This window comes from Hemibagrus wyckioides, linkage group LG03 (genome assembly GCF_019097595.1).
Source record: "Hemibagrus wyckioides isolate EC202008001 linkage group LG03, SWU_Hwy_1.0, whole genome shotgun sequence".
NCBI lineage: Eukaryota > Metazoa > Chordata > Actinopteri > Siluriformes > Bagridae > Hemibagrus > Hemibagrus wyckioides.
In genome coordinates this window covers 21820540-21842444 of record NC_080712.1, presented here as the reverse complement: position 1 = coordinate 21842444, position 21905 = coordinate 21820540, and the positions used below count along the sequence as shown (strand labels likewise).

At 41.5% G+C, this 21905-nt stretch overlaps 1 protein-coding gene across 9 annotated transcripts in view; it reads left to right on the top strand.

Annotated features, from left to right (window-relative positions):
• kiaa1109 (KIAA1109 ortholog) overlaps window positions 1-21690 on the top strand; it is a 39227-nt gene extending 17537 nt beyond the window's left edge. Inside the window, exons 41-87 of one of the 9 annotated variants that reach the window (XM_058385903.1) lie at window positions 66-211; window positions 303-528; window positions 1022-1186; window positions 1317-1495; window positions 1643-1818; window positions 2313-3037; window positions 3405-3650; window positions 3756-3849; window positions 4402-4452; window positions 5413-5619; window positions 5811-6046; window positions 6168-6412; window positions 6655-6760; window positions 6858-6955; window positions 7121-7306; window positions 7396-7564; window positions 7977-8188; window positions 8287-8485; window positions 8569-8628; window positions 8710-8936; window positions 9166-9393; window positions 10078-10208; window positions 10295-10418; window positions 10504-10616; window positions 10708-10795; window positions 11161-11235; window positions 12632-12738; window positions 12991-13194; window positions 13276-13456; window positions 13631-13823; window positions 14512-14673; window positions 14798-14937; window positions 15137-15335; window positions 15425-15628; window positions 15753-15929; window positions 16051-16188; window positions 16305-16523; window positions 16605-16755; window positions 17280-17437; window positions 17645-17831; window positions 18012-18229; window positions 18363-18632; window positions 18764-18967; window positions 19100-19294; window positions 19469-19603; window positions 19767-19938; window positions 20650-21690. In XM_058385903.1, the coding sequence (XP_058241886.1) occupies window positions 66-211; window positions 303-528; window positions 1022-1186; window positions 1317-1495; window positions 1643-1818; window positions 2313-3037; window positions 3405-3650; window positions 3756-3849; window positions 4402-4452; window positions 5413-5619; window positions 5811-6046; window positions 6168-6412; window positions 6655-6760; window positions 6858-6955; window positions 7121-7306; window positions 7396-7564; window positions 7977-8188; window positions 8287-8485; window positions 8569-8628; window positions 8710-8936; window positions 9166-9393; window positions 10078-10208; window positions 10295-10418; window positions 10504-10616; window positions 10708-10795; window positions 11161-11235; window positions 12632-12738; window positions 12991-13194; window positions 13276-13456; window positions 13631-13823; window positions 14512-14673; window positions 14798-14937; window positions 15137-15335; window positions 15425-15628; window positions 15753-15929; window positions 16051-16188; window positions 16305-16523; window positions 16605-16755; window positions 17280-17437; window positions 17645-17831; window positions 18012-18229; window positions 18363-18632; window positions 18764-18967; window positions 19100-19294; window positions 19469-19603; window positions 19767-19938; window positions 20650-20869 (8546 nt within the window). In that variant the 3' untranslated portion in view covers window positions 20870-21690. Of the gene's footprint in view, window positions 1-65; window positions 212-302; window positions 529-1021; window positions 1187-1316; window positions 1496-1642; window positions 1819-2312; window positions 3038-3404; window positions 3651-3755; window positions 3850-4401; window positions 4453-5412; window positions 5620-5810; window positions 6047-6167; window positions 6413-6654; window positions 6761-6857; window positions 6956-7120; window positions 7307-7395; window positions 7565-7976; window positions 8189-8286; window positions 8486-8568; window positions 8629-8709; window positions 8937-9165; window positions 9394-10077; window positions 10209-10294; window positions 10419-10503; window positions 10617-10707; window positions 10796-11160; window positions 11236-12502; window positions 12739-12990; window positions 13195-13275; window positions 13457-13630; window positions 13824-14511; window positions 14674-14797; window positions 14938-15136; window positions 15336-15424; window positions 15629-15752; window positions 15930-16050; window positions 16189-16304; window positions 16524-16604; window positions 16756-17279; window positions 17438-17644; window positions 17832-18011; window positions 18230-18362; window positions 18633-18763; window positions 18968-19099; window positions 19295-19468; window positions 19604-19766; window positions 19939-20649 lie in introns of all 9 variants that reach the window. The other 8 variants (XM_058385902.1, XM_058385898.1, XM_058385897.1 and 5 more) reach the window with 8 other exon arrangements.
• Window positions 21691-21905: the final 215 nt, after the last annotated feature.

The window sequence follows — 21905 nt, the reverse complement described above, 5'->3', positions numbered from 1 at the left end:
AAGCATTGTAAATACTTATAGGAGCAGTATTTGGCTTGTCTAATCATAAACTATTGCATTTTTAGGCACAGTTAGCGAGCACACAATGCTTTTGGAAACTGGGGGTAGTCGACCTGCTCCCACTGGGAACTCTGCTCCTGTGAGTGGTGTTGAGATCATGAGAAAGCTGTCTAAATCTCACACACACAGTGAGTCAGGACTCAAGATCAAGGTATGTCTTAATTTGCTATGCAATTTTCCCAATTAGACATGCATACTTTGCTGATCTGACACTGTATAAGCTTATCCGCTGTTGTTTTCAGGGTTCTCATCCCTACCAGTCTTTGAGCTACACTAGTGGCGACACAGCAGCTGATTCGCCGGCTCATGTGAGTCGAACAGGGCTGCAGTCCAATCATAGCCCACGAAAGGAATCGTTGCTAAGCTATCTGACAGGAAGCTTCCCCAGTCTGCATAACCTCCTGGAAGCCACACCTTCTCGTAATAGTGAGCAAGTGGCAGCCAAGAGCAGCTCTCTGACACGCACAGGTACTTCTTTAGTGATATTCATCGAAATAGTACAGTAATTATACACTTGGTGCATGATAAAGATAGCATTATTATTTGTATTATATTTAGTATAAAGTAGTACTTGACTGATCACTGGGCACAACAGATTTGATTTTCCACATAATCCCTTCAAAAAACTGTACACTTTTTTGTATTTGCATGAGCATGTACACCTCTTATCTCACTGTACTGCCTGCATAATACCTCTATTTGGCATATCAAATAATTGTGCGTGTATATACTGATAAAGACAAAGGTTCTTTACCCTGGTCAGGATGGAATGCCTGTCAGTCACCAGGCACCACACATTTTCACACATTCATTTGTATCCAGGAGGACTCAAATCCAAACCTGAACCCTAGCTCAGAATCAACACAGGGACCCTGAGCTGTGAGCTCACAACAGTACCCTCTGCACTATCATGCCGCCCTGTAATGATGCATCATCTTTAATTTCTGTGTGTGTTGCGTAGGAAATAGTCTTGGCACGGAAATGCTGACTGAGCATCCTCTCCTGTCTGAGCCTTCCTCCGTCAGCTTCTACAACTGGATGTCCAATGCTGTAGGGAACCGTTCAGGAGGCAATGTCCATGAATCTCCGTTAAATCGCTCTCAGCACAATAGCCTCCAGACTGGAGGTATGTATGCATGTTTGTGCATATGAGAATTGTATGTAACATTTAATTCAATGCAGTAGCAGGTCAGTGTGTGTATCTATGTGTATACACACACACACACACAAATTCATGATATATTCTCATGCTCTAGGTGTGCTTCCAACCATTCCTTCAGCATCAGACTTCAACACAGTTCTGTCAAGTGATCAGAACACAATGGACACACACTCCCAGCACACACACTCTCAACACAGCACCAGCCAAGATGACCTTCTTGAGCAAGATGAGACCAACCTCTGCCCTGCGGCTGTGCAGCTGGCTGATGCACAGGTACTTTTTATGTACTCATAATACTGTTTATGCACTACTAAAGGTGTGCCCAACTACTCCTCAATCTTCACTCACTCACTTCATCATTTTACCTGCACTGTGTGTAGAAATAAACATGAAAATGTCTCTCTCTCTCTGTGTGTGTAGGTGGTGTTTAAACCTCTCCTCAGTCACATTGGGATTCAGTCTCAGGAAGTTCCTCCACTCAGCTACAAGATGTATTTTGGGGAGCACCTGTCATTTAGCGGTACTCTAGAGTGCTTGAGAGCAGACATTGTGGATTCAGACACCAGCAAATACAGGAAAAACAAACGAGCTCGCAGGTATGTAACTAGGTCCTTAAGACTTCAAGCATGTATCCGGGTTGTTAGTTTTGTCAGAAATGGTTTAGGGTGTTGGTGAATGTTATAACTTGAAAAATTGCAAACACATACACTGGTTATTATAGGTGCTAATTTGAAATGTAGTTTATGCTTTTCACAAATAATGACACAATGTTAAAGGTTTTACTTCTGTTTTCCATACTGGATTGTGGCACAGTGTTACTTGATTGCTAAGCACAAACATTTTTTTTGTACATTTCTTAGTTACTTTTTTATGCCTGTTTAAAAAAATATCTAAACAGATCTTATTAATTGTATATTTAAATAAAATGATTAAGAATTGTACAAATGTGTACAATAATTTTTAGGCAGCATGTACAAAAATGTGGCATGCACCATTTAACATTTTGGAAAATATCAAATAATTTTAGCGATATTGCCCAGCCCTAGTTTAGGAAAGAAACTAATAAAGTATGTATGTGTTTCTGTGACAGGCAGGGCACTGTGAACCTGCCACCCTTGGAATTCAAGCCAGCCCTAATGATTGAGACATTCAGCCTAAATGCAGTGGTGCTGGAGAAGTGCATGTCATCAACATGGGCCTCATCAGCCAGTGCACTTTCCTTTCATGAACTGAACCGAAGACCACAGGCCAGTGTCCACTGCCATTTTACACTGGCATGTCAGGCCATTCGGCAGCACGTGGATATGGCCCTGGTCCGCCTCATTCATCAATTCAGTACCATGATTAACAACATCAAAGCCACACAGACGGACATCAAGCTGAGCCGCTACACGGCTGGCTCCGCCTCACCCACGCCTGCGTTCAAGACACGCCCACATGGGCATTTCCGCTCTTCAGACTTTAGCCGCAGCTCACGGGGCAGTCTTAATGGTGCCACTCGTATCGGTACACAGAAGAGCAAAAGGACTGTCCCCGGGTCTGCCACAGACACACTCACCAGAAACCGAGAGCCCCGAGGCAGGAGCTCTCTGGCCAGGTCAGAGAGACGCACATCCCGAGTCTCACGCAAGGGGTCACGCGATGCCGCAGATCACATGACCAATCAGATGGACGACTCTGACTCCATTACAGTGTCGGAGCAAAGCGAGCCATCGGCTGAATGCTGGCAGAACATGTACAAACTGCTCAACTTTTACTCGCTCATCTCTGACCCTACAGGGATACTGGAAAAGGCCCAGGACAATGTACTGTCAGGTAAGGCAAAGCACTTTTGCATCTGACACCCTCCAGGTCACTCAGGTTTTAGCTGACACATTTTAATTATTAAAATCATAATTATAATTTAAAAATTCTCTTAAAGGCACATTTGTTTTCTTTATGCATATAAGGAGAACCCCCAGCAGGAGAACCCTCAAGTATCTATTTTATGTAAATGTAATTTCTGTTGCATTTTATTTGAATTTATTAAGAGATATCGGATGTCAAAAGTAAATATTACAGTTCTATTGCTGTAAAATCAAGGTGTAGCTCTATGGGACATACGTTTTAAAGTTGTGAAAAGAACACATGGAATATCACGTAATAAAATGGGTTCTTTTTTAATCTTTTTTCCTCCTATTAGATGGTGGGAGGAGTCCAGCAGAGCCTCCATGTCGTCTGGTGTTTGAGTCAGAGACAGAGTCTCCACCAAACAGGACAGGTCGTAGGCGGAGCTTGGTGAGCGCAGAACCTCAGCATGTGACACTGATAGTGTTCGGTGTGGGCATGGTGAATCGTACACACCTGGAGGCAGACATTGGAGGATTGACCATGGAGGCGGAGCTGAAGAAAATACATGGCAGCTTCACTCTCAAGGAGAAAATGAAGGGTAAATGGCTATAAAAATATCCATGTACTATTCACTTAGTGACTATACAAATAATTTATTCAGTGACTCCACACACCCTTGAAAACATCTTGTTCTCTCCCGTAGACATTCTTCATCAGAAAATGACAGAAACGTGCGCATCAGCCCATATTGGTGGTGTAAACATCGTGCTTTTGGAGGGCATTACACCAGACATCCAGTCAGTATCAGTTACAGCTTTCTTTCATCACACTTTTCTCCCCTGAACACAATGCTTTAATCTTCGACTTTCAGACTTTTAACCTAACTGCTAACATGTATACTTGTTATGCTTTTTTACTTTAAACCTTTTCAGATTCTGTATTGATCAGCTGCTCCTTACTTATTACAATCTCTATTACTTATTACAAACTCCATACTTATTAAAACCCACTTTTCTTACACTTTTAAATATATTTAAAATTAATTTTCTTATATATATATATATATATATATATATATATATATATATATATATATAATATAAAAATAATTTCGCTCTATGATTTCATATGCTAAAATTCAGTATTTTCACTTTTGTATTGTTTGATGACTTGTCTTTAGTTTTAAGATTTGTTATTTTGATGCATTTTTTGGATGCATTTGTCTTGGGATCGTCTTTGTTGATCTTAGATTACCTGTAAGGAAACTCACTCTTTCTTTCTTTATATCATTTTTTTCTTTATTCTGTTTTGTTGTGTTCTTTTTGTCTTTCTGCCTCTCTCACTGGCAGACTGGAGGATTTCCCAACCTCCCCTACCAGCACAGCCAAGCAAGAGTTTCTGTATGTTTCTGCTGTTCCTCAGTCTCTCTCTTGCTAATTTCTCCCATAACCATTAATACAAACTGACATAACTTCATTGCAAGAATTAATTCCTGTCTGTCAGAAAAAAAAATCCTCATGCAATTAGTACTGTATGTAATACATCCATCTGTCAAGGTCTGTCTAATAGTGTCAAGGTTTTCTAGAATGGGTTGTGAATGGTAGAAAGTTCCCAAACTTGTTTCACAGTTAAGGGATCATCGTTTTGTGCTATATGTAGTATAAAGGCTCAAAAAAAGTTCTAGATAAATTTCTTTTTCTATTAGATAAGGCTTTGTCTAGGGTTTAAATGCAGGTATTATACTAATGTATATAAGTGTTTATAAATACACAAGCTGCATCGGTTTTAACCTCTAGATAGTTGAATTATAATGGGAGTGCCTTTAATTCATAACTATATTAAGAGTTGATTAATTGAAAGGAGAGATTTAACATGTTAATAAAGAGGCAAATCAGTATATTGTACTGAATGGTATGACTATATCTTTTTCAGTCCAGATATTCTAATATTTGAGAAACTCTATTTTTTTTTTTTTTTACCAGTACCTTGGGTTTTGTGTTTCAGCATAGGGTAATCTATATATTTAATAGTGTTTAAAACTCCTAAACCTATTGTAGAGCTCACCCATTATATGCTGGATAATTAATGAATATGCATGGAATGATTTTACCTTCACACTTGTATGTTTTTATCATTGTGTACTAACTGACTGTTTCCCATCACACATCAGGGACTGTAAAATACCCATGATCTCACCTTTTTTTTCCCCTCATTTGCTTCATCATGGTTGGTTCTCTGCTGGCAGACAGTAATAACTCATTCTTTAAAAAAAATCATCTGTCGATCAAGACATACAATCACTGGCTATAAATGTATACACTGTTACATCATTAATTACTGATGTGTTTGCTGTGTTTCAGGACTGTAGTGAAGTGCAACATCGCTAAGTCTCAGGCTCTGTACAGTGCTCAGCGTGGGCTGAAAACCAACAATGCTGCTGTATTTAAAGTGGGTGCCATCATGATCAATATCCCACAACACCCTGCGACGCTACATAGCATGATGGTGCGCAGTTCTCACCAGCTCTCCAAACAGATCTCGGACCTCATCCGCCAGCCTTCTAACCCGTGAGTAGAAAGCTGCAAAAAAAAAAAAAAAAAAATTTTTTATCTCACCCACCCACTCTACTCACAAGTGCATCACCCTAGATTGTCTAGTCTATTTGTATGTGAATTCATGTTAATAATAATGTACTACATCTTTCTTTTATGTTATTTTAAATGCTATTGCTCATACTAATTTAGATATATTATTATAGCCCACCCCCAAACAGGGAAGATACGCCCACCCCTCAGCCATCTGATAAAGCGTCAAGTATTAATCAAACCCCAGTGGAGGCCAACGAGTATCCTCAGCTGCCTGAAGGACTGGAGAAAAAACCAATTGTCCTGAAGTTCAGTGCCATGCTGGATGGGATCACTATTGGTGCCGCCCTGCTGCCCTCTCTCAAAGCAGAGTACAAGATGGGCAGAATGAAGAGCCATGGGATGACTGGTATGAGAAATTACCCACTGCGACATATTATAGATCAATGAATGTATTGACATTTTCACCTTTTCCTTTATTCTTATCAGATTAGTTCAGTATTAGACTAATATTGTGCTTTGGTTTGCAGGTGCCCAGACAAGGTTCACTTTTGAGCTTCCCAGTCATAAGTTGTGCTTCCAGTCAAAATTGTCCACAGCAGATGTGACTTCTGTGCCTCCATCAGCCAGCCTTACCCTGCCACCAGTTACCATGTCTGGAGAGTACATCATTCAGGAGCATGAGGGCCACAGCGATACAGCCTGGGCCCCTGATGACATGCCCACCAAACACGGCAGTTATCTGCAGGGCAACTATCTGCGTTGTGTGGCTGAGGTGAGCAATTTTGCTCTAAATAAAAAGGCAGACTGCAGATAGTATGTCCATAAAAAGAATTATCTAACAAGCTTATTTTGAAATGAAGAAGGTTCTGATATTATGATTATGATGTTTTGCTACTCATATGTTAGATGTGTAGATGTGACAAGTGCTTAAGGGTGATGCCAGAGTCGTTATGACAAATTTGTGCAGAGATAGTTTGTACAGTATGCACATCACAAATTTTTTTTATCTGTCAGATCGGCTCATTTGAGCATAGCCTGACCACAGACCTGCTGAATCACCTGGTCTTCCTTCAGAGGGTCTTCATGAAGGAAGTTAACGAGGTCATCCAGAAAGTCTCAGGTACCCAGAGGTTATCATCAAGAATAATGAAAACACATGATTAATTGATTGTGAAATTAAATTTCTAACGTTTGTGTGTGTGTGTGTACATGTGCAGGAGTTGAACAGCCCATTCCCTTATGGAATGAACATGATTTGTCAGCTGATGGGGAAAAACCTAAGATCCTACTGTACTCCCTCAATTTAATGTTTAAGGTATGTTATATTTACTGATCTCTTAAGATTATTGATGATCATCATTTATTGGTTTTTATTATTTGAAACCAGCATAGAGTTCGTTAAATAATTTAAAGTCTATTTGTATGATCATGAAGAACTACAGTAAAGCATTTGATTAATAGTGATAATGTGTGACTTTAGGGAATCCAGATGACAGCCACCACTCCCTCCATGAGAGCTGTGAGATTTGAGACTGGTTTGATTGAGCTGGAACTGTCCAATCGAATTCAGTGCAAGGCCACGCCTACTGGAAGCAGCTACCTAAAGCTGTTTGGGAAATGTCAAGTGGATTTGAATCTTGCACTTGGACAGATTGTTAAACACCAGGTTTTCTTTATTTTCATTTGTACTCCTTTAGACATGTGCATTTAATGACTTATGATAATTACAACTTTTTACTTTACACTTCATCTTAGGTCTATGAGGAAGCAGGGTCTGATTTTCATCAGGTGGCATATTTCCGTACTCGGATTGGTTTGCGCAATGCTCTGCAGGAGGAGATCAGTGGTTGCTCTGACAAAGAGGCTGTGCTTATCACACTCAACCGGCCAATAGTGTTTGCCCAACCAGTGGCATTTGACAGAGGTAAACCTATGTTTTTTACTTTCATTTCCTTTCCACATAACTTAAAAATCCTGCACTTCTATTTATTTATGCAGGCTTTCCACCATAAGAATGTGGATTTTTTTTTTTTTAACTTTGCCAGTTCAGATCTAACAGTAAACTATTTGCTGATGGGTTCACCTATTTGTTTAGTGTTGTTAAATGTCCACTCTTTGTTGAACTTGTTCAAATGTTGATCTGTGAACAAATAGGTTACACAGAACTGTGGATCCAGTCTTGTTTAGATTTTCAAGCTTCAACAAATTACCGGAAACATATCGGAGGACATATCAGAGACATTTAATGTTTGTTAGCTAAAGGACTAACTAAAATGACATGCTTTCCTGTTCTATATGATGGGTTCCATATTTGACATTTTCATCATGTATTTCAGCTGTACTGTTCTGGTTAAACTACAAGGCAGCATATGATAACTGGAAGGAGCAGCGGTTGGCATTAAATTCTGATATCCACATGGCCACTAAAGAGGTGGTTGAGAAACTACCAGCGATCCAGCAGACTAGTGTCCAGGCCTTTAGTACTCTCTTCCTTCAGCTGACAGTCAATGACTTGGGCATCTGCTTGCCCATCACTAGCGCCTCACAGGTAAACCACAGACTCAGTTAGCCCTTCACAAAGGTTTTGCTCTTAAAATAAAGTTGATTATTATTACTGCTTTGCTCATTCAACCTGCTGTCCTTTAGGCCAATCACAGTTTGGATTTTGACACTGGCTCAGCATTGGTTCTAACTATAGAAAGCACTCTGATCACGGCCTGCTCATCTGAGTCTCTGGTCAGTAAAGGACATTTTAAGAACTTCTGCATCCGATTTGCTGAGGGTTTTGAGACGTCATGGGATGACTGGAAGCCTGAAATCAGAGGAGATCTGGTCATGAATGCCTGTGAGTACAGCAGTGCTTTACAATACAAAACAAAAACTGTATGAATAGATAAGCCTAGATGTGCATGAGCTCTGTGTTTTCAGGTGTTGTCCCTGATGGCACATATGAAGTTTGCTCAAGAACTACAGGCCAAGCCTCAGCAGGTAGGCATATGCAAGTTTAGATGTGTGTTGCCAGCATTGTGTGCATATAATCTTTCTGAGTGCAAACTGTCCATTGTGCAGAGAGCAACAGTGCAGGAACATGGACACTAAATGTTCTGTGGAAGATGTGTGGGATAGACGTGCACATGGACCCCAATATTGGCAAGCGCCTCAACGCTCTGGGGATTACACTCACCTCACTGACTGGTGAAGAGGATGTAGATGACATCGCAGATCTCAACTCAGAAAACATGGCTGACCTGTCAGATGAGGATGAGAGTGATGATATGTCCCCCACCATCCACATGGTCAGTGCATCAGGTCTTTAGAAACAGCACTGGTTCTGCTGGATGTCTCAGTTGTATTCAGTTCTTTTAATGCTTTGTTGCTAGTCTTTGTGGTTACAGTGATATGGGAATCTGTATTATTTGCACTCTGCATTAGTTTTCTGTGTGCACTATTCAGAACATGTTTGAATGCATTTACGTTTGTGAGAAGTGTGTTTGGTCTAGCTGTGTGTGTGGCCATTGTTTACAGTGTGTGGAAGGGGATGTCAGCCCCAGACTCTCATTCAGGAAGCGGCTGGTGAACAGCATTCTGGGTCTTAACCCTACGCTGTCCCCTCTCTCACCTTCATCACCCACTGAGTATCGGGATGTTTCTACTGCAAGATCAATCAGTCGGGCCAAGTCGAGAAGTGTTCGACTGCCTCCTTCGGCCAGTGCACAAAGAACTAGACACCCTAGACCCTTATCATGGGGCTGTGTATGTACTATAGAGTTCTCAGCTGGCTGGCTTCCTCTCTGTCTCTCTTGACCTATCTCACTCTGCATCTTTATCCCCTGCATCTGCGTTGTTCTCGGGTGGAAGATTGTTTGAAAACTAAACTTAACATAATCAAAAAAAAAAAAAAAACATGTGGAATGATCATTACAGTTAAATGATTTCATTGTACCATCTCCATTTTGGACCTGTGGACATTTTTTAATATTCTTTGACTTCACTTTTAGCTCAATTATCTTCTCAAGTGAAGTTCAATGGGCATTGAAGGTGTCCAGACAGTGGAGCTGTAGGGGCAGGTTTGACTTTTCTGGATCTTCTTACTCTTGTCTGACATCTTGACCCTTCTCATTCTGACAAATTGGTGACCAATCTTGTTTGGTACACCTTTCCCACCAATCCTAGAGGGTCAAAAGGGTATGCTTTAGTGTGAGTGTGTGTGAATGGAGTAAATTTCAGTAATCAGTGTTTGTGGAGTGTGCTGGTGTTTTGATTTTAGTTTAGTGGTATGATAAGTGTGTGACAAATGCTCCAGCATGCGCCTTACTAGGAGCATTGTGTTTTGCTCTGGGGTTGTGATTTTTGGGTTTGCATTCTTTATGCATGTATGCGCTAGAAAGTGGAGCTTTTGATACTGACTAAGTATTGATCATCCTCTTCTTTATCCAGGAGTCCATTGACCCACGGAGACAGGTTGTAATGGGTAATCAGATCATTGATGCCCGAGGACGGAAATTCACAAAACGCCTAGTGGACATTAGAGAGCTTAATGAGCAAGCCAGAGTCATTGACGACCTTAAGTAAGACATCTACGCAATCAATAATTCAAACACACCAGTGATCTTGATGCATGAATGGACACACACTGTCTTTCTCTCTCTCTAAGGAAACTCGGAGCGAGTGAAGGCACGATAAATCAGGAAATCCAGCGCTACCAACAGCTGGAATCGGTTGCAGTAAACGATATCCGTCGTGATGTGCGCAAGAAGCTCCGCCGGTCCAGCATGAGAGTGAGGACGCCTTCGTCAGCCATTATTTTAGCTTGTTACTGTGTACGCACTCATGGCAAACAAACAACTTCAATCAATGTTTCAGGCTGCATCTCTGAAGGATAAATGGGGTTTGGGATACAAGCCCAGTTACAACCGCTCAAAGAGCATCTCAGCAGCTGCAGGTAGACCAACCATGAAAAGGATAGAGAGGCAGAGGTATATACACTTTAATGTAATATTAGCTTGATACATATAAAGTATATGTATTTTGTGAAGAATGAATAATTGTGTGTCTGTTCTGCGTTAGTTCCAGACTTGGAGATATGGATGATCTGCCAGATATTAAAGTGGAAGCAGCATCTCCAGGGCCAAGGGTTACCTTCAATATTGACACGGTAGTATGTCTGTGTGTGTATGTGTGAGCTTTACAAGTGTACACATTGTTATAACCCTGTGTGCTCCTGTGTGTCGTTTTACATGTTCTATGTACATCTTCATGATTACATCTTGTGTAATTAGTATGACAAAACATTCTACTTTTTACACATACACAAACACATGAGCATTCACGTTTCTTCCTCCCGTGATCTTTATTTAGCTATAAATTTACTTTACTGTCCAGTGCATGTATTATGTACAGAGAGGTTCTTTTTAGAATAGTTTTTTGTTGTCAGAACCTTTCCTGCACATACACACACACTGCAGCACACCTAGTGTTTTAATTTTCAGTGGGTTCTTTATGCATTTATTTATTTTTAAGATGAGTAATGTGGCCCTGGACACCCTACAAACTTCACTTCCACCCCCCCAGAGTCCAGCTGACTCTGTCTTTAAGGTACTGCCTTGTTGTGGAAATCGCTTTATAACCATAACCAAATCAAAGATCTCTGATGGAGTTGCAGCACATCTGGCCTTCTGGTTCACTTCTTCCTGTCTTGTTACAGCTACCCATAAATGAAATGTGTCTTTCTTTCACATTCTCAAGTACACACACAGACACATACACTGGTGCTGGGGGCATCCTGTTTTGTCTTTCTGGTTGATTATTGTGACTTCTACCTCTCTTCTACATGGCTTCTACAACTCATTTTATATCTCTTGCATTGCTGTCTTATTGGACTTACCATTCTTTCTTTTCATCTGTCTGTCTTTTCACTGCTTCATCCCTCTCTCCTCCGTTGGGTTGCAAGAAGTGCATGAATTTGGGAAAAGGAAATTTTCTCCGATACTAACCTGGTTACTGGAGGTCAACAGATTTAGTTACCATTAGTACATATTGGAGCTGTAGGATTCTTAAAACAAGTTTAATGATATTTTGATAATGATTTTCTCGTAATGTAATTGAGAATTGAGGTTTGTGCAGTATAAAGTTGGAATATGATGAATATGAATGGCTAAATTGTTTTAGTTGTTAGATTTCAGGTTTGAAATTTAAGGCAGCCTATGGTCAAGTTTATGTACAGCAAAACCCTGTAGATGCAAAATAATTGGCTTAGTCTCCTACCAGAACTTGCTTCATTGGCCACTATTGTTCATACACTATATTGCCAAAGGTTTTGGGACATGAATGTAATATGGAGTTGGCCCGCCCTTTTCAGCTATAACAGCTTCAACTCTTCTGGGAAGGCTTTCCACAAGGTTTAGGAGTGTGTTTATGGGAATTTTTGACCATTCCTCTAATTGATCCCAAAGGTGTTCTATCGGGTTGAGGTCAGAACTCTGTGCAGGCCAGTCATGTTTCTCCACACCAAACTCGATCATCCACGTCTTTATGGACCTTGATTTGTGCGCTGGTGCGGAGTCATGTTGAACAGGAAGGTCTAACCAATAAAATTGTACAAAATGTCTTGATATGTTGAAGTATTAAGAGTTTCTTTCACTGGAACTGGACGATCCCAAGCCCAGTGAAACAACACCTGAATGCAATGATTTGGTGGGGTGTTCCAAAACATTTGGCAATATTGTGTAACATTGTGGAGAGGTTTGTAGATAACTGCTGGATCAGTGAAAAGACTGTCAAAATTATTATAGACTGTTAGACGGATAGCTAGATAAGTGCATGAGTAGATGCTCTGACTGTTGACTCTCACTGGTTGTTGAAGTTCCCGGAGGAGACAGAGATGGACTTGTTGTCTGTCGCCACTGATGATTCCGCCCACCATTATCCATCAAGCTCAGTGTTCAGTACACCCAACACACCTGAAGTCTTCTCACCCAGCATTCCCTTCCAGCCCGATGACAGTCGCCGTGATGACTTGTCCACCTCTTCATCTGAAGACTCGGACAAAGATGAGGAGTTTGACCGTGAGAGAGCACACAGCTACCCCCGCCGTCCAGGGTGAGCTCCACACTCAACATAGTTCTAATACACTTAACAAATTAAAACATTAGACTATATTTTAAAGCCCACTACTGCTTGCCATCCCACACCTCCCTCAGCTTAACAACCAACCAGCTGTTCCAGCTGTGTTCAGAAGAAACAAATGTCTGATATAAAGATATTGCCAAACGTTTTTCTAAAGTATGTTTAAGTTTATAAAGTTTCTCTATTTCTCATAACTCGATACTACATGCAATCTGTGTTTCTCAGAACATCTCAGAAAAAGTCATCAGCATTAGCAGCCCTGTTTAGCGAGCGGTGGCCGGCCACCCCTCCACAGCGTGGAGCAGTGACTCCGCCCACGGAGCGGAACATTGACTTTGAGCTTGACATACGTGTGGAGATAGATAGTGGCAAATGTGTGTTACACCCAAGCGCACAGCTGCTAGAGCATGAGGAGATTGCAATGCGCAGGTAAATACATTTCAAAGAATGCAGAGGGCACATTGTTTGAATTGGTGTCTGTTTTGTAAGCCCTCTCTTTCATACTTGTAGAAGTTGTGATCGAAGCTCACGTAGTTTGGATCAGGAATCTCCCCCAAAGAGGCGGAAGCTGCAGCCCAACTTCACCTCCAGCTCCAGCATGCTAAGTGCTAAGAGAGTTCCTTCCTCTCTCCAAGGCAAGAGCAGTGACATTGAGACCACCATCTTTTACATTCCTGGAGTGGACGTTAAGGTCAGCAGCCACGCATTCATGCATATGAATTAATGCTAATGTATACATACACATACTCTAATACAGAAGCTAATACTTCTTTTACCCAAAAATTAGGATTAGGTTTCTGTTTTTACTTTACCCAAATTTATCTTGAACTTTGTAGCTAATTAGATGTGAACCTTGTCTTCACAGCTGCATTACAACTCTAAGACCCTAAGGAGTGACTCACCCAACACCTCACGAGGCTCATCCTTACCTCGAACCCTCTCCAAAGAGTCCAAGCTGTATGGTATGAGAGACCTGCCTGGCCCTGTGGCCATGGCCCCTGGCAAGACTAACACACTCCTGTCCCCTCCTCCCCCTCCTCCCCCTCCTCTTCCCTCAGGTACATACACTTTCTGTTTTGTTCCCATCTGTGTGTGCACCAGCCAAACCTTGTGCATGTCCCCTAGCCCAGCCTGTTTGCCTGGAGCATGGCAAGCCACATAGTGTTCAGCTCATCCCTGCATTATTTATCCATCTATGGCTCTCCTTTACCAGCTAATGATGTTTTTGTAAATGTTTATGAGGGTAATGTCTTGTCTTTGACCTTGTTTTTGTGTCTTGTTAGTTGGCATTGGCAAATATGAATGTACTCCCACATACTATTTCCTTATGAAATGACACTGTATTAGAGTGAAGTTGTTTTTTGTTTGTTTTTTTTAAACAAAGAGCACCATGTGGCTATTATTGTATTACCTTATATATATTACCTTATATAACTGGTTTCACCAGGTAACTGGTTGTTATGAAAGAGCACTTTGTGACATTTGCTTTTCTCTCGGTGTTTTCAGTATAATTTATTTTAGCATGTCGCATCAGTATTCTTTGCTTCACATGAACAAAGTGCATGTATGATTTGAAGCGCTTGGCTCTTGCCTTCATAACTGGACAAGGAATCACAAAGCAAAAATCCACTAAACCATGTCTGTGTTGCTGTGTGTGTGCTTCAGTAACCATGGGGGCTTTTGCAAGTAATGTGATGCAGTTCTCACTATAAATATAAAAGTCCTTAATGTGTGCATTTTTTATAGCTAAAGGCAAGGCAAGTGGTGGTGTGAAGACTGCTAAATTGTACGCATGGGTGGCCCTGCAGACTCTTCCAGAAGAAATGGTTATTAGCCCTTGCCTGTTGGACTTCCTTGAAAAAGCATTGGAGACCATCCCCATTACTCCAGTGGACAGGAACTATACAAGTATGTAAATTGCATCTAATAGTTCAGAATTAAATTGTGTACTTAGTTTGTAAATAGTATTCATACTACTTGAAGTGGTATTCAATTATTAGAAGAATTAATGTATAATGTTTTGTGTGGGTAGCAGTGAGTGCACCAGAGGAGGATGTTGGCCATTTTGACTCTGTGGATCCACTGGAGGAATCTCAGGTCTCTCTGGTGTCATCCTCTACCTCTCCATACTCCTCATTCCCTGTGGATGTGGTCGTCTATGTCAGAGTACAGGTGAATACAAGCAAGCAGCTGACATATATTCTCTGAAGGGCATCTGGATATGCCAAGTGTAGTATTATCCTGATTGTTTTTAGCAAGTTTGGATATAGACTGCTAAATGTTTGGAAACTGCCTAGTCATTTTTCATACTAGCTGTTTTAGCACTCATGTGAATTTTTGGTTACAATCAAATTTGTATATTTTCATTTAGCCGTCTCAGATCCGGTTCAGCTGTCTGCCCATGTCTCGAGTGGAGTGTATGCTGAAGTTGCCCTCTCTGGACCTTGTCTTCTCCTCCAATAGGGGTGAGCTGGAACTTCCAGGCTCCACCCACCCATCTGACACTCAGCACACTCCCTCTTCCACGCCTCCTTCTGTGCACAGTAACCTCAGAGTGCCTGGCAGCAAAGGTAGGTGTATCCAGCTACTCTGTGATGTATGTATATTTTGTATATTTCTATGGTGAGTTGTTAACAAAGCCCGTGGTGTCTTTTATCAGGTCCATTCTTGGGTTTGGGTAGCCCTCTGGGGCGGAGTCGACATAACAGTAGCCAGTCCGATTTATCTGCCCCAGCCACTAACTCCTCTGGACTGAGCTTCACGGCATGCATGTCAGATTTCTCCCTCTACGTGTTCCATCCATATGGAGCTGGCAAACAGAAGTCTGCTGTGACTGGACTGCCACCTGGCCCAGGACCACTGGGTGAGTGACAAACAGAAACAGTGTTCTATATTTTTAAATCATATACAATACAGAAATGCCATTACAGTTGACTAGTTGTGCCATCATGAACACTTGCTAGAGCTGTTATACATTCTTGTGCTAGGAGCTGTCGAAGAGGAAAGCACATCTGTGACTGGCAGGAAGGATTCACTCTCCATTAACCTGGAGTTTGTTAAAGTCAGTCTGTCCAGGATGAGGCGTACAGGATATCCTGCCTTTTTTGACACATCAATTGCCAGCAAGGCCGGCAAGATGGACACCACCCTCATTAACATTTCAGGTACATTAACACTATCTAGTCTTCCAGTATAGTCCTGTGAGAACAGCTCATAGTTTAACATTAATGAACTGGAATTTATTCTGAAATCTGAGGAAGGTGATCTGTGTCTGTTCTTATTCAGCGGTATGTGATATTGGCTCGGCTTCCTTCAAGTACGACATGAGACGCCTTGGTGAGATTTTGGCCTTCCCAAAGGCCTGGTACCGTCGCAGCATTGCTAGACGACTGTTCCTAGGCGATCAGACCATCAATCTACCAGGTCAAACATGATGTTCTCCATATCTTACATTTTTGTTTCCATAGAAATGCTACTTTGTTTTTTTCTTGTGCATATGAATCTGACTCTAACACTCTGTGTATGCGTGTGTTTTTTAGCATCGGGCCCAGCCACCCCAGATTCGGCAGAGAGCGTAGCTCAACACCTGTCTCCTGAGTCCAGTCGGAAGGCCTACTGGAGGACGTGGGACAGCCAGTCAGCCCAGCACCCCTCATCGAATGTATTTAATGATTCCACCCCGCCCAGCCACACACACCTCAAATCCCCTGCTACAGGACGCTCCCGCAGTGTGTCCGACTCCTCCGCCCCGCGCAGAGGTTACAATAAAACACATGTTTCTGTTTAGTGAATTACACATGTGGGTGTTATTTGGTTAATAATGTTGTTTTTTCCAGCAGACTCTGTAACCAAGACGTCTACTCCATCTGTCCGTAACAACAAAGCAACAGCACAGCAAGGATCACCATGGGAAACACTGGTGGTGTTTGCCATCAACCTCAAACAGCTTACTGTTCAAATGAACATGAGCAACGTCATGGGAAACAACACGTATGAGCCTAACCTTAAACCACACACTACCTCAACTTCCTCCTGTGTTTATACTTTCATACACATTAAATATTCTGACACAGTAATTAAATATGAATAATGCATAGGTAAGGAATAAAACAGTGCTATAGAAAAACAAGCAACTTTAGGGTGGAGTGATGTTTTTTTATTCCTATTATACCCCAGCAGTTTGCCAGTACTAACAATTTTTATTTATTAACAAATTATATATTGCATGTTTTGTCCATTTATAGTTGAGAATATCCAGGAAGCAAGTTAGTTCCTGTTGAATCATTCAGTATAACCACTATAAATTAGCATGTCATTTTTAAGTTAATAAGCAAAAAGAAAATGCAAACGCATCGTCATACCTTTTACTGTTACAATAAGTTGTATTACAAATGTTTTTAAATCTGTTTTTGTCAGCTTCTGCCATACCAGTCCCTGTGTAAAATGCTACTATAGAAATGAGAATGCACACACATACCACAAACAACTGAATTGAACTTTGTGTGTGTGTGTAGCTGGACAACAAGTGGTTTGAAGAGTCAGGGGCGTTTGTCAGTGGGCAGTAATAGAGATCGGGAGATCAGTATGGCTGTGGGATTGGGACGTTCCAAACTGGACTCTAAAGGAGGAGTGGTGGGAGGAAACATAGATGTGAATACACTTGAGATGGTTTGTAAGTACACACCTCAAGCACTTTATAAAAATTGTACAGTCTTCATGGCCATCCTGGAATATTACATCATTACTACTTCTGTTTGGTTTAAAAATAAGTGATCAGCACAACTTTTTGTACAATGAACTTCTTAATCTATGTTTGTTAAATATTAGAGTAGTCATACTGTGCTAAGCCTAATGACCTTTTTTGTTTAATGTCTTGTAGCCCATATTTCGGAACACCCCAACCAGCAGCCAAGCCATAAGATTCAGATCACCATGGGCTCAACAGAAGCTCGGCTTGACTACATGGGCTCTAGCATCCTGATGGGGGTCTTCAGTAATGCTGATCTCCAGCTGCAGGATGAGTGGAAGGTCAATCTTTGCACAGAAGCCAGCCTATCAGAAAAAAGGTAATTTCCTCCTGGTCAGAGTCAAACAAAGTCCATCACAGAAGATTTAACTGTATCAGTATCACCAAAATGTTTTCCTATCCTGTTCAACACTGATCACTGGTCATAATTGGTCTACTCTCTAAGTGATCTATAGTAGTTTTGATAAATAGAACTGTGGTCCGTGTGTGTGTCCTGCAGTGAGATCTTTGTGCATGGAGACCTACAGTGGGATATCTTCCAGGTGATCATTTCTCGATCCACCACTCCTGATCTAATCAAGATTGGCATGAAGTTGCAGGAGTTTTTCACTCAGCAGTTTGACACGAGCAAACGCGCCTTATCCACCTGGGGTCCAGGACCCTATCTGCCCCCCAAAACACCAGTGCCCAATGTGGACAAAGGAGCTGCTGATCTCTGTGAGTGTGTGTGTGTGTGTGTGTGTGTTATGCAGTATGTGGTTACCATTAGCTAGTGTGTAAAGCCATACTGCCAGGTTTAGATGCCTTTAAGAATTTATGTGAGTATTTCTTCTCTTCCCTTCATTCTTAGATATGGATGCAGCTCATCATCGGCACTGGCCTGCCGTGTTAAAAATGGTGGCTGGCTGCCACATCTCACTGTTCCAGATGCCACTCCCTGAGGATGCTGTGCAGCTTGGGGGCTCAATGAGTCTCCATGGGAACCACATGACCCTGGCATGTTTCCATGGACCCAACTTCCGCTCCAAGTCATGGGTTTTGTTCCACCTTGAGGAACCCAACATTGCATTCTGGACTGAAGCTCAGAAGATCTGGGAGGATGGTACTGAGACTTGCATAGGTGACACTAAGTTAAACTAATATAACACAATCAGGCTGCATTCTATGGCATGCTTACTCAAATACACTCACACATATACACACATACTCAATCCCTCTCCTGCTCTCTCTCTCTCTCTCTCTCACACCCAGGTTCTAGCGATGACTCCACCTATATTGTGCAGACTCTAGACTTTCACCTTGGACACAACACCATGGTAACTAAGCCATGCGGTGCACTAGAGAGCCCCATGGCAACCATCACTAAGGTAACCCGTCGTCGACATGAGAACCCACCTCATGGAGTGGCCACGATCAAGGAATGGTTTAACTATGTCACAGCCATGAGGAATGAAGGTAGAAAACCTAGATTTTATCATTAGGCTTACTTTTATGGAAAAAGTGGCCTGACCAAAATAGCATTTAAAAAAAAAAAACTTTAAACATTTCCCTCATCTGTCACTTTTATTCTGTTTCTCTCCCTCACAGAGCTGAATCTGTTGCGGAATGTGGATGCAAATAACTCAGACAGTGGAGCTGCTGCTAAAAGCTCCAGTCTATTGAGTGGGTTTCGTGGTTCATCCAGCTACAACCATGAGACTGAGACCATATTTGCTCTGCCTAGGATGCAGCTGGACTTCAAATCTATCCATGTGCAAGACCCAGAGGAGCCATCCCTCAGCGGTATGACCACTTTACATAGCTTACTGAAAACTCACACTGTCTGTCATCATTTAAGAAGAAGAATTTTGCTGTTGTGTTTAAGAGATCTGAACTACTGTGTGTGTGTGTGTGTATGTGTGTGTGTGTGTGTGTGTGTATGTGTGTGTGTGTGTGTGTGTGTGTGTGTGTGTGTAGACCCTAACAGCAAACCCAAAGTGGAATGCAGTGTGGTGACTGAATTCACTGATCACATCTGTGTTACCATGGATGCTGAGCTCATCATGTTCCTGCATGATCTGGTTTCTGCATACTTAAAGGAAAAAGAAAAAGGTGATGTTTGTCAAATTAGCAGTCAAATCAAATCTATTAAATGCTAATGACAGTAAGACTCTACACGATTTACTGTAGTATTCTGCTATAATGAACATAGTCTCCATGCTGATCAGTTAGTATATTAGGCGAGTGTGTGACCGTGTTGATGTCTGTGCTGCAGCCCTGTTTGCACCTCGCATTTCCGCATCACGGCCAGGTCAGAAGAGCCCCACGGCGCTGCAGGACGACGGCTCAGCCGAGAAGGATAAGCCTAAAGAAGATGGCGTGAACTACACCACTGTGGACTGGAGAGAGTTTCTGTGCAATACCTGGCATCTGGAGCCCACACTGCGGTAACTTAACACTGCTCACTCTCACCTGCTCTCTCTGCATGTACAACTAGGGAATAACATGATATTTGATCTTTATATAAACAGTCACGTCTATAACAATTACACTGTCAAATTTCAGTTGTTTATTTTAGCTGTCTGCCACAATATTCAAGAAGGGAAACACAAAAATTCCCAGAATTCTAATGTGGCTCATGCACTCAAGTTGCAGGTTTTGCTCATATGTAGTACTTGCTGAAGAGACTGGAGTGTTAGTCTCCAGAGTCACGTCATTCCTGGGATGTGTGTGTGTGCTGTGTGTCATTTCTTTCTAAGGTTGTGCACATGAATTTGGCTTCTCAGATAGAGCAAAGAATTTGTATGAATCCTTGATAAATCTGCTATACAAGAGCAACTTGTTAAAGACCACCGTCTGTATTTGCCAGATCTGGGTCCACTGACTACATATTTCATATATGATATCCTGTAACTCCTGTGCAAATTATTGTTTACTGCCAATCATTGGAGGTTTACATAATTTTACCTCCAATGAAAAGCCCCCTTTTTTCCTGAAATTACAGGATTTTCACGACTACCCGTGTAAACGCTCATATAAACATTTTCCAGCTTGATAAACCAAGCCCAATGTGCTACGACATAAAGCGGTATGTCCACTACGGCTGGTTTTCCCATAAAGACACTGAATAATGCTGCCGTGTTTTATGAACATTGCAGGCTGATCTCGTGGACAGGTCGGAAAATCGATCCGGTGGGAGTGGACTACATCCTGCAGAAACTCGGCTTCCATCACGCAAGAACTACGATTCCGAAGTGGCTTCAGAGAGGCGTGATGGACCCCCTGGATAAAGTTCTGTCGGTTCTCATCAAGAAACTGGGCAATGCACTGCAGGATGAGAAAGAAAAGAAAGGAGGAAGAGACAAAGAGGAACATTAACAAACTTTCTCTGAAGGTTTTATTCCGTTTTCGTTCTCGCTCTGTTGCATCCTCATTTAAATGTGAAAACTAGAGCATTACAAGTCAGTAAGCTAAACACTGGATTTGTTAACCTCCCCTGTACAGTTACTATTCTTAGCTGTGTGGCACGGGTGCGAATTCACACACAAGTTGTTTCTGTATCTTCTGTGTAATTTTTTTAATAACTTGCTGCTGAAATCCAGACGAACTTTCTTCTATGGATCGTATGCACTTATCCATTCTAGGTTTCATTAACACTTCACTAACACGGTGAGAACCACAAGTGTTCGATCTGTAGCTATACAGTATAAGTGTAAAAAGCATTGTCTTGTAGTGTTCGTCTCACTCAAGCTTGTTTAAAATTCCACTTGATTTTTATTATTTTTATATGTATATATATATATATAATTTTAAAAGTCAGAGGACATGTGCCAATTGTTGTTTTGCATAATTTTTACTGCCTGTCACATTGTGTGAGAGCCAAGAGATAGCATGTGTCCTTAAGCACATCAGTTCATTTAAAAGTGACCAAAAGTTCCAATGCCTGATCTACATTGGGCTCAAATCAACTGCAACAGATCAAAACCTGGAGCTGTATTTCAAAATGTGAATCTTTCTAATACTATATCTGGTTTGTATTGGCATACACAGCCGAATATTTTAATATCATTAATGTGCAATTCATGACTCATGGTAGGCGTGTGTGAATTTTTAATGTATAGCTGTGCAATAGACTACTGTATATATGCAGAATTGACTATGTTCAGTGTACTTTAACTGAATAAAAAATGTGACTACTGGCTCATCTGTCTCATTGTAATTTCAGCTTGCTGTGAAAATTACTGTACGTTTTTCCTTCAAAACTACACTGAAATTGGCTATACACTGATCAGGCATAACATTATGAGCACTGAGAGGTGAAGTGAATAACACTGATGATCTCATCATGGCACCTGTTAGTGGGTGGGATATATTAGGCAGCAAGTAAACATTTTGTCCTCAAAGCAGCTCTTGT